At 42.3% G+C, this 12,993-nt stretch overlaps 2 protein-coding genes across 4 annotated transcripts in view; one reads left to right on the forward strand and one right to left on the reverse strand.

Annotated features, from left to right (window-relative positions):
• ASPH (aspartate beta-hydroxylase) overlaps nt 1-9,269 on the forward strand; it is a 219,549-nt gene extending 210,280 nt beyond the window's left edge. For all 3 annotated transcript variants that reach the window (XM_045075744.1, XM_045075745.1, XM_045075746.1), the window contains one exon: nt 6,369-9,269. In XM_045075744.1, the coding sequence (XP_044931679.1) occupies nt 6,369-6,519 (151 nt within the window). In that variant the 3' untranslated portion in view covers nt 6,520-9,269. The remainder of the gene's footprint in view (nt 1-6,368) is intronic.
• Nucleotides 9,270-9,398: 129 nt separating this feature from the next.
• CLVS1 (clavesin 1) overlaps nt 9,399-12,993 on the reverse strand; it is a 178,923-nt gene continuing 175,328 nt past the window's right edge. The window contains exon 6 of the mRNA XM_004778356.3: nt 9,399-10,373. Coding sequence (XP_004778413.1) covers nt 10,286-10,373 — 88 coding nt within the window. The 3' untranslated portion in view covers nt 9,399-10,285. The remainder of the gene's footprint in view (nt 10,374-12,993) is intronic.

A 12,993-nucleotide genomic window follows, 5' to 3' on the forward strand; every position in this document is an offset into this window, starting at 1 on the left:
TTAACAGTAAGAGAAAGACTTAATTTTTTAGAGCCACCATGAGTTGTTCATAGGCAACATTTGTTTGGTTTTTATAAAGTATCCAAGAAAATCAAGTCTTAAGATTTTTCCCGGAATTCTAGCTCTTCTGTTTCACAAAACAGAACGATCTTCCATCTTAACCATAACGTGACCATTCAAGTGTGCCCATCTGGGGTTGCAGGTCAAGTATGGCCTTTTAACCAGATAGCTTTCCAGAAGGTTTGTTACTGAATAGGTAATGTTTTGCCCTCTTTCTTCCTTTCCTTGAGCAACTTGGCGAATTAAAAATATCAGAGGAGTCTTCCTAATCCCTGTTCTGGTTGGCACAGTGTGTTGACAGCATTCGTCCACACACATACCCAGCGACACCCCCACAGGAAATGGCGGGTCCCACACGGAATACGAATCCTGTATATTTTGTCTGTTGAACTGATCGTTGAGAAATTGGAAAGTTGGAATCCATTTTGCGATGGCAATATGAAATGATGTGGTGGTTCCTGGGCCAGCCCTCCAAATCTTTTACCTCACGATCTTTATACAACTTGCATAACCTGTCAGCCTTCATTTTGTCTGTGAGATGGGAAAAGAATCAAAGCATATCTTTCTGTGGCTTTGAGTTTCAAAGCAATCCATAGGGATGCCCTCAGGACTGTATTTACGGAGTACTACGTGCCGGGTGCACTCAGCATACTTGTCTTATACTGTCCTGTTGTTTGGTTGCTGCAGAAATTGGGACTTTTGTCCCTTACATTCCAGGGAGTGAGATCAAGCCCTCTTCCACCATTGGAGAAGGTTCATATAACCTGGAGTGAGCACTCTGACAGGGAGGGGGTGGAGCTCTAAGGAGTCAGGGGACAAGATAGGAAACCAAGGTTGTGCAGAGCCCGAGCTGGTGCAGGGACGGTACAGGTACAGTTGGAGACTGTGGTTTGATGAGCATGGGGCCCGGAGGAGTGCCGGAGAAAGGGGGGCCAGCAGTAGCACAGCTGATAGCTCCACCCCACCAATTCCTGCATCTCTCCTCTTCCTCTCTGTGCCCCTACCCTGGAACTAGAGGTACTTGGGGAGTGGGCAGTGGCATCCCTTCTGAGGTCCTATGAGTTTTCTTCTGCCTTTTCTCTTTCTTTGTCCTTTTTTTGACTTTATCAGCTATGAGACAGAACCTTCTGCTACTGTTTGAGCTGGGACCCAAGACGGGGAAGCCACAGAGGCAGCCACAGGGTGGGCAGGAGGGCATAATCTGGAATCCCCAGGCCTCTGTGGAGAGGAGAGAAGCCCCATGGCAGCCTGGTGGGGGCTCTTCCGTGAGGGGCTGGGAGATAATGCTATAGGTCCATACGTACACAATCTGTTGGGAAGAGGGCCTCTTAGTGAAGTTAGCCATCTTTTATTGGAATTCATATTTTGACATTAAATAAAATAGCAAATACTAAACCCATTTCTCAGATGAAAGCTTATTGAGTATATCCTGTGAAATGTAATATGAAGACTAAAGCCCCAACCTATAGCTTAGCTCAGAGAATTAAAGAGAATTTTAGAGCTGAAAGGAGCCTTAGATGCCATCTTATCCACCTCTGTCATTGCACAGATGGGGAATCTGAGGCCCCTACTTGAAGTGCTTTATCACATGGCTACCTGCAGCTGTCAGAACGAGAACACAGGTGCCATAGACTCCAGAAAAGTGCTTTGTTCCAGATAGATAGATAGAGAATGTGTGTGCGAATGTTTCTGTCTGAATGTGTTAGGTAGAAAGAGAGAAGAGTTTTACGTTCCAATTCTAGGAGGTGCCAGGATTTCTAATGCAGTCAGAACTGAGAGATTTCAGTAGATCAGAATTAATAAGCACTGTGTTAAGTAGCCTCATTCCTTAGCTCTTTGACCCTTTTCTGTATTCTACTCAGCTTTTTCAATGCCTCACAGGCCACCTCACCACAGCAGCTCCCAGCACACAGAATATCCCCTAGTCTTGATCTAAACCTCAATCTAGATCTTGAGTCAAAGTTTGGGCTCTGATGAAGCAAAGCTAGCGACTTTCTGCTTCTTTCACAGAATCACGGTATCAGGCAGACATCCAAACTTGCTTCCATATGATTCCTTTGCAGGAAACTTAGAACCATGTCCCTTGCCTACCTCAGAACATTTTAGCAAAGATCCCTGAGATATGACCAATAAAGTTTTTAGGTGGAAGACTCTGTAAGCACCTAGTAGCATTATTAATGTTGATGACAATTCCGTGACACAGTTCTGGTTGTTAGGTTCTACTGCCACCAGTCTATCGGAATCGTTAACTACAACTTGAGAAATTGAGAAATCCTATGATATCACTTTGTCTTTGGCCAGATAGTCTCGTATCCTTTGCAAACCAGGGAGAGGCATTCTTCTTGTAGTGGTAAGAAACTCTGAAGGCCGGAGGAGGTAGCTTTCTGGGGAGAAGGTACAGTATCCCCGCTCCAGTCCTGCTTTTCTGAATCCTCAGAGAAGGGCCATGGGAGCACCGTCAGGAAGCTCAAAGGCAACTCTGAGAAATCTTTTCTTCAGAGGAAGCTTTTCATGTCATACTTTGAGTATAATTTAATCTCATGTTGTAGAGCTTTGCTCACAAAGCCAGTGGCCTGAATACTGTTTCTTGGCCTCGCAAGGATTAGTCTTTGTGATTTGGAAGAGAACTAAAGACCTTTGACTTCTTTAGCTCTATCTTGTTTGGTGGAAAGCCCTCTCTCTCTTCTTAACCCCAGTCACTCAGCCTGCATGTTGCTTGGATGAGGTTTTATTGTTCTTTGCTTTGAGTTTAATGAGGGCTGCACTTTTTGTCACTTTAACTCTCAGTAAGTGATGGAAAGACAGTAGTTTTGAAGTATTCAAAAGGAATCTACATTAAATGATTGGGTATCTTTGCTGTTTTCTGGGAAAATGTAGGAAAGAAAATGGAAGGGCAAATAGAAGATAATGGGACACGCTTCCCCATGAGTTTGATGGCTCTAAAAGAATCCAACTCTCTGGAATACCTCCTAGATTTTTTTGTTTAAAAAGAAAAAAAAAGTGGTTTGGGGGTACCTGGGTGGCTCAGTCGGTTAGGCGTCTGATCTTCATTTCAGCTGAGGTCATGATTTCAGGGTCCTGAAATTGAGCCCTGCATCAGGCTCCACACTCAGTGCAGAGTCCCCTTATCCCTCTCCTTCTTCTCCTCCTCCATTCTCTCTCTCTCTTTCTCTCTCATAATTAAATAAAATCTTTTAAAAAATTGTTTCATCAGGGCATTTGGCTTTCTTACACTTATCAGAATCTAGTGAAAAAATAAAATTTTGCACACCCTAGAATTTTCTTTGGGTCTTTATATTACTTCCTATATTTTAAGTAGATTCTGGAGTCTCTGCCACTCAGAAAACCACTTGAGAACCACTTGTCATTGCAGTCCAAGTGTATACTGCAAATTCTGTGGAAGATTTTTGATATCTCACCCACTCCCTTGCAAGATTTTCAGTCTTCTCAAATGAAGGCAAATCCATAGTGCATGAAGCCAAGGTTTTTTTTTTTTTTTTTTTTTTAAGATTTTGTATATTTATTTCAGAGAGAGCAAAAAGTGAGAGAGAACAGAGGGAGAGGCAGACTCCCGGCTGAGCAGAGAGCCCGATGCAGGGCTCAATCCTAGGACCCTGAGATCATGACCTGAGCAGAAGGCAGACATTTAACCACTGAGCCACCCAGGCGCCCCACCAAGGTTATTTTTGATAACATTATACCACCCCCATGCATTATCACCTCTTTCATCTTTTCCCAATTTCTTCCTGTATTTTCCTTCCTCCTTTGTTCTATGTTCTCTACCGTTAATTGAGTATTTTCTATGTGCTGGTCATATGCTAATCCTCACATCAGCTATGCTGATAAAAACACAAAGGCTCATGGATGCCAAGCAGCTTGCCCCAGGTCACGTTAGTAGTAAATGGCAGAGCTCAGAGATTTAAATCCACTTCCCTTCAGGGCCATAACTTCTCTGTTGTACTCTGCTGTTTCTCTCCCCTTCTACCACATGCTCCGCTTTGCCTTTTCCTTTTTTTTTTCCTATTTCATTTGTGGTGAAACACACAGAATGTAACATTTACTGCCCTATTTCTAATGTACACACAGTTCAGTGGTGTTACATATGATCATATCATGCTGCCATCGCTGGCCCCTGTCCTTTCACAGGACTCTTCATCTCACTGAAGCCCCATGCACTCTAAACCACAACTCGCCATTGTTCTTTCTATCTGTATGAATTTGGCTACTCTGGATACCGTCTCTGAGTGGAATCACATAATATTTGTTCTTGTATGAGCGCTTTATTTTACATAGCAAAAGATCACAGTATCCATGTTGTAGCATTGTCTGGATTTCCTTTTTATGGAGGCCAGAATAATATTCCATTGTATGCATATCCCACATTTTGCTTACCCATTCATTCATCAGTAGACCCTTGGGTTGCTTCCACCTTTTGGCTACAGTGAGTATAGCTGCTGTGCACATGGGTGTCCTGCCTTTCCCTCTTGAAAGCGCCCCTCCCTTATCTTTTGCCTATATTTAGGCTTGTCCATGGTACCCATAGACATTGCATAGTTCCGCCAATAACTCCAAGACGTAGAAAATCCCCACCAAACTCTGTAAGCTGTGAGTAATTTCATTTCTTTTTTCTTTTCATTTTTTTTCTCTTTTTAACTTTGCCCTTTTTTTCCAAGTTGGTTTTTGCATTGTAATAATACATACTCTGTCATTTGTATCTGTGTCTCTATATTTCTTGGTTACATTTGGATGGAACTCTAGTAGAACCCTTTGGTCCTTAACTTACAGAAGAGCAAATTAACTCTTCATACAGAAGAGTTAAGCAGCCCCTGTTTATTGAATGCAACTATCAGGCTAGGCATGTGGGACAGCGTGTAGAGTGGGTCAGTAACTGACGTGGAGGTTCTCAATTCGAAGGAACTCGTAACTTGCAAATATTCATTACTTTATCATTTACTTTAAATAACTTAGAAATGCTGTTGTCAGATTAATGCAATATGTCTGGGACAAATTTGCCTCTCACCTCCTATCACCACGCCACCATTTGGCAATGACTGGAGACAGTTTTTGTTCTCGTGATTTGGTGGGAGAACACAAGCTACTGGCTTCTAGTGTGTAGAGGCTAGAGCTGCTGCCAAACATACACAGAGCACAGGATGACCCCCAACAGCCAATTATCTGATCCCAGATGTCCCTAGTGTCAAGGCTGAGAAACTCTGCAGTATGACATATTACCTAATTTACTATTGATTAATCCCCTAGTAATGAGCATAAAAAAGACACAAATATTATTTCTGAAGGCAGATTTCCTTATGATAATGCAGTAACTTGAAATCAAGCTAGCATTTTCCATCCTATAATTTTAATTATTTGCTAATCCCTGACATAAAATTCCAAATGCCTGAGTGGAAATTGCGTATCTAAAGAAAGTTTCCTGGTAAAAACTTCATCTTAAAGACAGAACTCAGCATGTACCATATTGGCATTAATGTCTATTTTAACAATAGGAGAACAGTAGCACCAGCAATAAACTTTCTTTAGATTAGAAAGGCACTGTGTAATTGCCCCTGCACATTTCTCTCTTGACTGCTTTATTTAGACGAGCACAATATTTACGTCTTAGCTACTATGCATATATCTTACGATGTAATGCTGGAGGCCCTGAAGGATGTTTATCGTGGCTTTGACTTAAAATATTCCAAAGATAACCCACTTGCACTGCAGGTGACATTCAGAATAGAAACAAAATTCATTCCCAATCTGCCCTTCCATAAAATGGAACTTTTTTTTATAAAATGGAAGGCCAACAAATGGAAGGGGTTGAGCAAATCCCTTGGAGATGCGATGGCCCCATGCCAGGGAGCATACAAGGCACTGAGAAGCCTGAGCCCAGGTGCTACCCACAGGTCTAGACCACTCTCTGGAAGGCCAGGGAGGATAGCATGCAGTCACTGACCAGGAAGTCCCCTTGGGCACGAGCAGCCCTGGCACACCTTTGCCCTCTTGCCTGCCTCAACAAGCCTCACCTAGGCTTGGACCAAGAATAATGGCAGGGCCTGTGATAAGGTGACAATGATAAGTCTGCCCTTATCATGAGTGGCCTGCCCTTTGCACACTCTTAGGGATGGGCTTTGAAAACCATATACATGGTAAAGATCCTGAAATTCTTTCCTGATCACCAAGGGAAGAATCAATCTTGGCTCCGTGTTCCAATTTCCTGGTCAGATCCCACAGGTTACCGTGAAAGTGCCCATCTCCACATATCCAGGGACTGACTCTCAGACCTCTGAATTTGTGTTTTTCTGTTCCAGGACATGGGAAGAAGGCAAGGTGCTCATCTTTGATGACTCTTTCGAGCACGAGGTGTGGCAGGACGCCGCATCTTTCCGACTGATCTTCATCGTGGATGTGTGGCACCCAGAGCTGACACCCCAGCAGAGACACAGCCTTCCTGCGATTTAGCATGTCGTGCAGGCTTGGGACACACTGGAGAGAGGCTGCCTGCTGGCTCTCTCTTCTTGGGTGTGGGGACAGAGGTTCCAAGTTTGAGGGCCTATCATTCTCTTGATGGGCAGCTCTCCCAATTCTAAGGCTCCTCCTAGGGTTAGAAGACACTAAATGGAATATTTTGCCTTGCTGCAGTTCACGTTGAAAGCCCCTCGCTGTCCTTCATCCCACGACAGCACCCATCATCTGATGCCGTATTTGCGGTGAAGACGTGAGAGCTTCAGCCTTGTCAGCCAAAGATATTTTTCCCCCTTTGAAGAGGCCTCTGTCAGTGTACAATGAGAATTCGTGTAGAAACTGTGAATGGATCACTTCAGTTTGTAATTTTTCTATGCAATTATATTTTTCTAGGGTATCTAGGCCATGTTTTTCATCATGTACCACTACTTTTTTGTTGAGTTTAATAATAAGCTGTGTAAATGCTTTACTTCTAGCTGGCTTAATGGTGACTTCCCTCTTGAACTCAGAATTCCCTCTTTTAATTCTGTTTAGTAAAAGACACTCATAAAGAAGCAATTTTATTTTCCTAATACAAAGGGGAAAGATGTAATTACGCTGATGTCTGTGAACTGTACTGCTTCCCACCCACTGGGTCTGTTTGCTTTCTTATCTTCATTGAGAGCCATTGTCTTAATGTCTCTCCTAGCCATGCAAATGGTGGAGATGCTGTCTTTCTAAGAGGAGCTTTTCACACTGAAACAGGATACAGAGTCATTTTATATTGAGTCACAAAAGTGTCACCAGTAAATTTTTTTAATGCCAAGAATTAGAACTGAAGAAAAAAAAAAAAGTAACATTACTCAAAGTAAAAATTTTCTCTCGGGATGAGGCAGACAGGCAGCTGCCAGGACATCTGGCTTCTTGGGCTCTTTGGCATCTGAGACAGGCCCCGAATCCAGAGTCTCTTTGCCTGTTGTAAATCCCTGTACATGGATTCCCATCACAGTTTTATAAAAATACGAAGGATGGCAGAGCGGAAGCCCAAGAATGCCAGGATCTTGGTCCTGGGTTCAGGATCACCTTCTTCTCTGAAAGAGTTCGAAAGACTCTTCTCTTTCCCTGGCTTGAGAAACTTCTGCCATTTAAATAGAGCTTAGAAGTAGCAGTTGTTATCCACAGGTTAGCTCTAATCTTACCCACAGCATAGAAACAACTGTTGGAAAAATGGGCTTGCCTACTTATTCCAAAAATGATCAAATTATTAATTTAGAAGGACATTAATGTATTAAATATTTCATGTTTCCAATCAAACTAGACATGTTACATATATGAATGTAAGGATGCTCGTGCACCTGAATTTTAAGCCAATATGAACAAAAATGCTGAAGAAATGACAGGTTATCAGATTTCATTCATCGGTAGAAAAAACACTTGTGCTTCCTTTCCATCTAAAGACAAAGAGGATGATTTATCTCTTTTAAAAAGAGTTCTTTACCACTGAAATGTACCCTTTTTGCTTGACATTAGCTTCCAGGTAGAAGGGTTTGCAAAATATTTGTCCTGTTCCCTTCTGTTTTGCCAAAAACAGTCCCACTCAAATAGATGAAGAAGCATGTGAGGAAAGTCTCCAAATTAATGACCACAGTCCAGAAGAAAAACCAAGCTCTTGAAAAATCAAAAGGAGTTTTGTCCTTCAGTATTTATTGAACAGAAGAAATGACTGACAAAGGACAATACAATCCAATGCTCATGTAATAACATTCATGTCACTTCTTGAATTTGGTTCTCGGATGTATATTGCATACACATAAAGAAATTTAAAGTATATGTTGTCAGTGTTAAATCATCATCTTACATTCATTTAATGAAGTCATGGCATAGAGTAAAAACTAGCTCTTAACTTAATAATTATAATATGGTATTTAAAATCAGGTCACTACAGTAGGATTCTCTATATTGCCAATTGAAAAGCCAAAATTATTACTGTTGCAAAGTGTTGGCAATAATCGATTCCGGTAGCATTTTAAATACTTGGATCCCACAACTGTTTTATAAACCCAGTCATAACATGGATTTTCTAATTCACTTTAATTCTTTATCTTTCTTCTCTATGGAATTCCTTCCGTATGGAATATAAGAAAAGTGTTTCAGTCACTGCATGGGTAGAGTTATCTCAGTGTTACTGTTTTGTTATTTGAAATGTCTACACAAAACGAATGGGTTTTATGTATACCATGATCCAGTTGGTCAAGAAATATTTATAATTCTATTTCAATTTTATTTCAAGGGTAGAGTACAAAAATTACATCTCTTATTCTCCTCTGCCAGTAGAAAACAAATTAAAACACTAGATTCATTGAGAAAGAGATGTAATAAATGGTTAAGATTAGTAATAATAATATCTACCGAGGTTGATTATGGCCAGTTGAATCACCTCTTTGCTTTGAATTTTAAGTTCATCCTCTCAAGTCCTTAAAACATAAAATCATATTTTTCTGCCTAACTAAAATATCTTTCAACTAAAATATCTTTTATTTGATACTGAGCACCAACTGGTCATGCTGACTAATGCTCATGTCATGTGGATGGCTGGGAAGATACGAGATGCCTTAAACACAAACGGGTTTTGGGAAATGTGGCACGAGTAAGGATATCCTATCCTGTGTTACCTGTTTATCTCTATTTAATTTCCTTGGAATGGATAGTTGGGGACTCCCATTTCTAAGGAGAATAGACAAAGAAATAAAATGATCTTTGGCATTTTATCCCGCATTCCTAATCTTCTCTTATTGTCAGTACTTGCATATTTAGCCATCATTAAGGGTCTTCCTCCATGATTGGTACCTACCCTCTCAGCAACAGCCAGCTCCGGTCTCCATACCTTTAACTGGTTGGGGGAGGGTGGGGAGGGAGTGGGGGGCATTAAATGCTTTTGTAGCACTTTTCTTGCCTGTAGTGACCCAAGTGCGGTAATTTGAATGAATCCATTAATCACTGACATGTGTTTTCAATGAATCCCCACCCCTCCCTCCACAATCTCATGTTGCCTGTGGAAAGTCACGTTGTTAAGATGAAATAATCGTATTTCAGGTTGTGCGTGTCTTTTTTTTAAGCCAGATCATGGTAATCAGCTGGTGGCCTGACAAGAGATGTGACATCAAAATTGTTCTTGCAGGTTCTCAAAATAAGCAAACTCTGTGAAGAACGAGACCTACAAGGACATGCCCTCGGACTGAACAATCCGATGCTGGTGATGAGGTCAAAGAAAATAATTCACTAAGAATGGAAATGACTTGAGATACTACTGTCTTGGGGCTTTGCACTACGTTGAGCTTGACATTTGGGTCTGCACAGTTTCCTTCTCATATATCTACTTGGAAATGCACTTAATCTTAAGTCACAAAACTGAGAGTGGGTCTCTGTGGTACCTCAGAAAAATCCTGGCACTAATGTGGTGTATGCATCAAATTTAGTTTTCTTTTTTGCAGTTCATTTAATACCATAAATATGAGGGAGGGGGAATCGTGTTGACATGACTGCCTTGCTTCACCTCCAGTCCCCTCACCAAAAAGAAAAAAAAGAAAAAAATCTCTCAAGTCTTTGTTCAACTTTGGCTGCTCAGACCAATGGCTGGTGACAGTCATCACTAGGTGGCGGGAGTGGAGGGCCTTGTGTCAAGCGGAACGCACGTGTCCCTGTGGGTCAGTTGCACACACGCGCTTCCTGGGTGGCTGATCCACTGCAGGCTGGCGATCTGCGAGAGCATGGGGTGACTCAGGGTTCAGTCCAGAGCCAGGAGGGGCTGAGTGTTGTCATTCTCTCCCTTCTCCTCATGTTTCAGGGTCCCAGCTTCTACCACGGACTGAGATCTAATAAATGGGAAGGAGAAAATTCAATTACAGACAATTCACGGTGGCAACAATGTTGGAATCTTGGACAACATTCAGATTTTATGCTCCCCTTAAGAATCAAAACACTCAAAATAACTATATAATTTTCCTCCTTTTGGTATCTCTCTTTTTCTTGCTTTTTTTTTTTTTTTTTTTTTTTTTTTTTTTTTTTTTTTTTTTGCCTTTTATGGGGAGAGGCATCTGAGAATTTTCTTGGCCGAGATCTCTGTCGGTAAAAGCAACACGTGTTCTCGCCACAACTCTGCCCCCTCCCCCCACCCCCCGCCGGTGTCTAAACATTCTGGGGATCTTGAGATGCATCAAATCAAATAAATCTTGTTGGAAGTTTTTTAATGTTTCCTAATACTTTTTAGAGCCCTTGTTTTTCAATGTCATAGCAAACTATCGTGTGTGATGTTAAGACTATGAGGCATGGAATCTGGTCGGTAAATGCAGACTCTGCCCTTTACTGACTGAAGAGCCCTTGGGCGGGTTTTTAAAATTCTCTGCACCTTTACTCTCTCACCAGCAAATCACAACTATTACCTCCCTTCCACAATTGTTGATAAGGACTGAAACTAGTAATGCTCACAAAGCCTTTGACATGGAATTTTAGTTAAGAATGCATGGAGCATCACCATTATTGCAATGATAGTAGTGATCTTTAGTTTCTGATACAGTCCTCTCATACTGGATAATAACAGCTTCTTTTTTGGGTCTACAACGTGGATTGAAACTGAAATTATTTTCCAGCTCATAGAGAGAAGATTATAAGAGATATACATGTGATGAACACTCAATAAATGGTCACATACTTTAAAAAAAAAAAAAAAGTATTTCAAGCCTTAAGAAGATGGTTGAATTTGATAATGTGCAGTAACATGTTCACTCAGGAGCCTGAGTCACCCAAAGCCTCCCCATTCCAAATGTCCCTTGACCGGCTGTTCTAACCCTTGGAGTATCCCACCTGAGAGAAGTGTCTTTGTGTGTCTGAGACTTTGGGCCATGCCTTAGTTCATGCCAACAACGTGACTAACTGTGAATGCCTTTTTTGTACATCTGGGTATGGGGACACACCCTGTCAGTTTGACCTCTCATGGTGGCGGGTGAGGAAGGAGGAGCTGAGGACGGCATGTCTGGGACGGGCTCCTCCCCACCCACAAAAATCCTGGACACCAAGGCATGGGTGAATTTCCCTGGTTGGCCACACCTGGTGCGTGTTGTCACACATTGCCAGGAGAATTAAGCTCTGTCAGGACAACTGGGCAGCATGCGTGCGAGGGGTCCAGAGCACCTGCCCTCCACCCAGTGCACCTTTCTCCTTTGCCGACTTTAATCGGTATTCTTTCACTGTAACAAACTATAACTGAGCGTAACAGCTTTGTTGGGGCCCATGAGTCCTTCTGGCAAATTACTAATCCTGGAGGTGGTCGAAAGGACTCCCAAAACAGTATATAAAAACACTAATACTTGTTTTGTATGCACCTGATATCGATGTAAGTTCTTCACATGTATTAACTTACTTCATTTTCACAACCCTAAGGAGTGGTGCTATTATGATCTCCGTGGCAGAGTGGTTCAGCTGAGTGATCTAATGTTCCTTCCACCTCACTGCAAAAATAACTTTCTGCCTGAGATTCTTATCTCCATTCAGGCTGTGTATGTACCACAGAACATTTAAAGAAACTAAGCAGCAAATGCATACAGTCGTCTCCAAACAGTCGATTTTGATGAGAAAAATCAATCCGTCCGAACAGTGCAACTTTAGGTACCAAGCTTAATCTCTGAAAGTGAAATGTAGGCGCACCTAGCTGGCTCAGTCGCTCAGAAGCTGCTGACTCTCCGGTCGTGAGATCACGCCCCATGGTGAACTCTGTACTAGGCTCAGAGTCTCTGAAGATTCTCTCTTCTCCCTCTGCTCCCCCCCTCTCCTGCTCTCAAATAAACACATAAATCTTTTTTAAAACATAAAATGAAATAGATTCATTTACTCCTGGGACAGGGCAGAGGAAGCCCCAGCTTGGAGTCTAGCTCAGTTCTTTTACACGTTTCCTATGCATTTCCCCCTGCTTTAGCGAAGGGCTTGGGTGTGTGTGTGTGTGGGTGTGTGTGTGTATGTGTGTGTGTGGACTGTGGCGTAGAGTGATAGATTTATATCAGGAACAGAAAAGCCAAAAGCCCGGGACGCTTGGGTGGCTCAGTCGAATAAGTGGCTGCCTTTGGCTCAGGTCCTGATCTCAGGGTCCTGGGATCGAATCCCGAGTCAGGCTCTCTGCTCAGTGGGAAGTTTGCTTCTCCCTCTCCCTCAGTGCTTTTTCACTCTCAAAGAAATAAATAAGATCTTTAAAAAAAGAAAATCTGAAAACTCAGAATGCATTAAAACAAGTCTGAAGAATACCAGAGGGACACAGCTGCCTCCTCAGCCACCTCCTTCTGGCACATGACAGTTGCCGGCTTTGTCCTTGGGCCCCCGGGAGAGTGGAAGATACTGATGGCTGTCCCACTTCAGAGATCTTACACTGCACATCCCTTCTTTCATGCCAGTTGGCTCTATTTTAACACAGGGCCAGGGAATCACAGCCACAGCTAGACAAGACCC

This window comes from Mustela putorius, unplaced genomic scaffold (assembly GCF_011764305.1).
Source record: "Mustela putorius furo isolate JIRA1106 unplaced genomic scaffold, ASM1176430v1.1 tig00000151_pilon_pilon_pilon, whole genome shotgun sequence".
Classification (NCBI taxonomy): domain Eukaryota; kingdom Metazoa; phylum Chordata; class Mammalia; order Carnivora; family Mustelidae; genus Mustela; species Mustela putorius.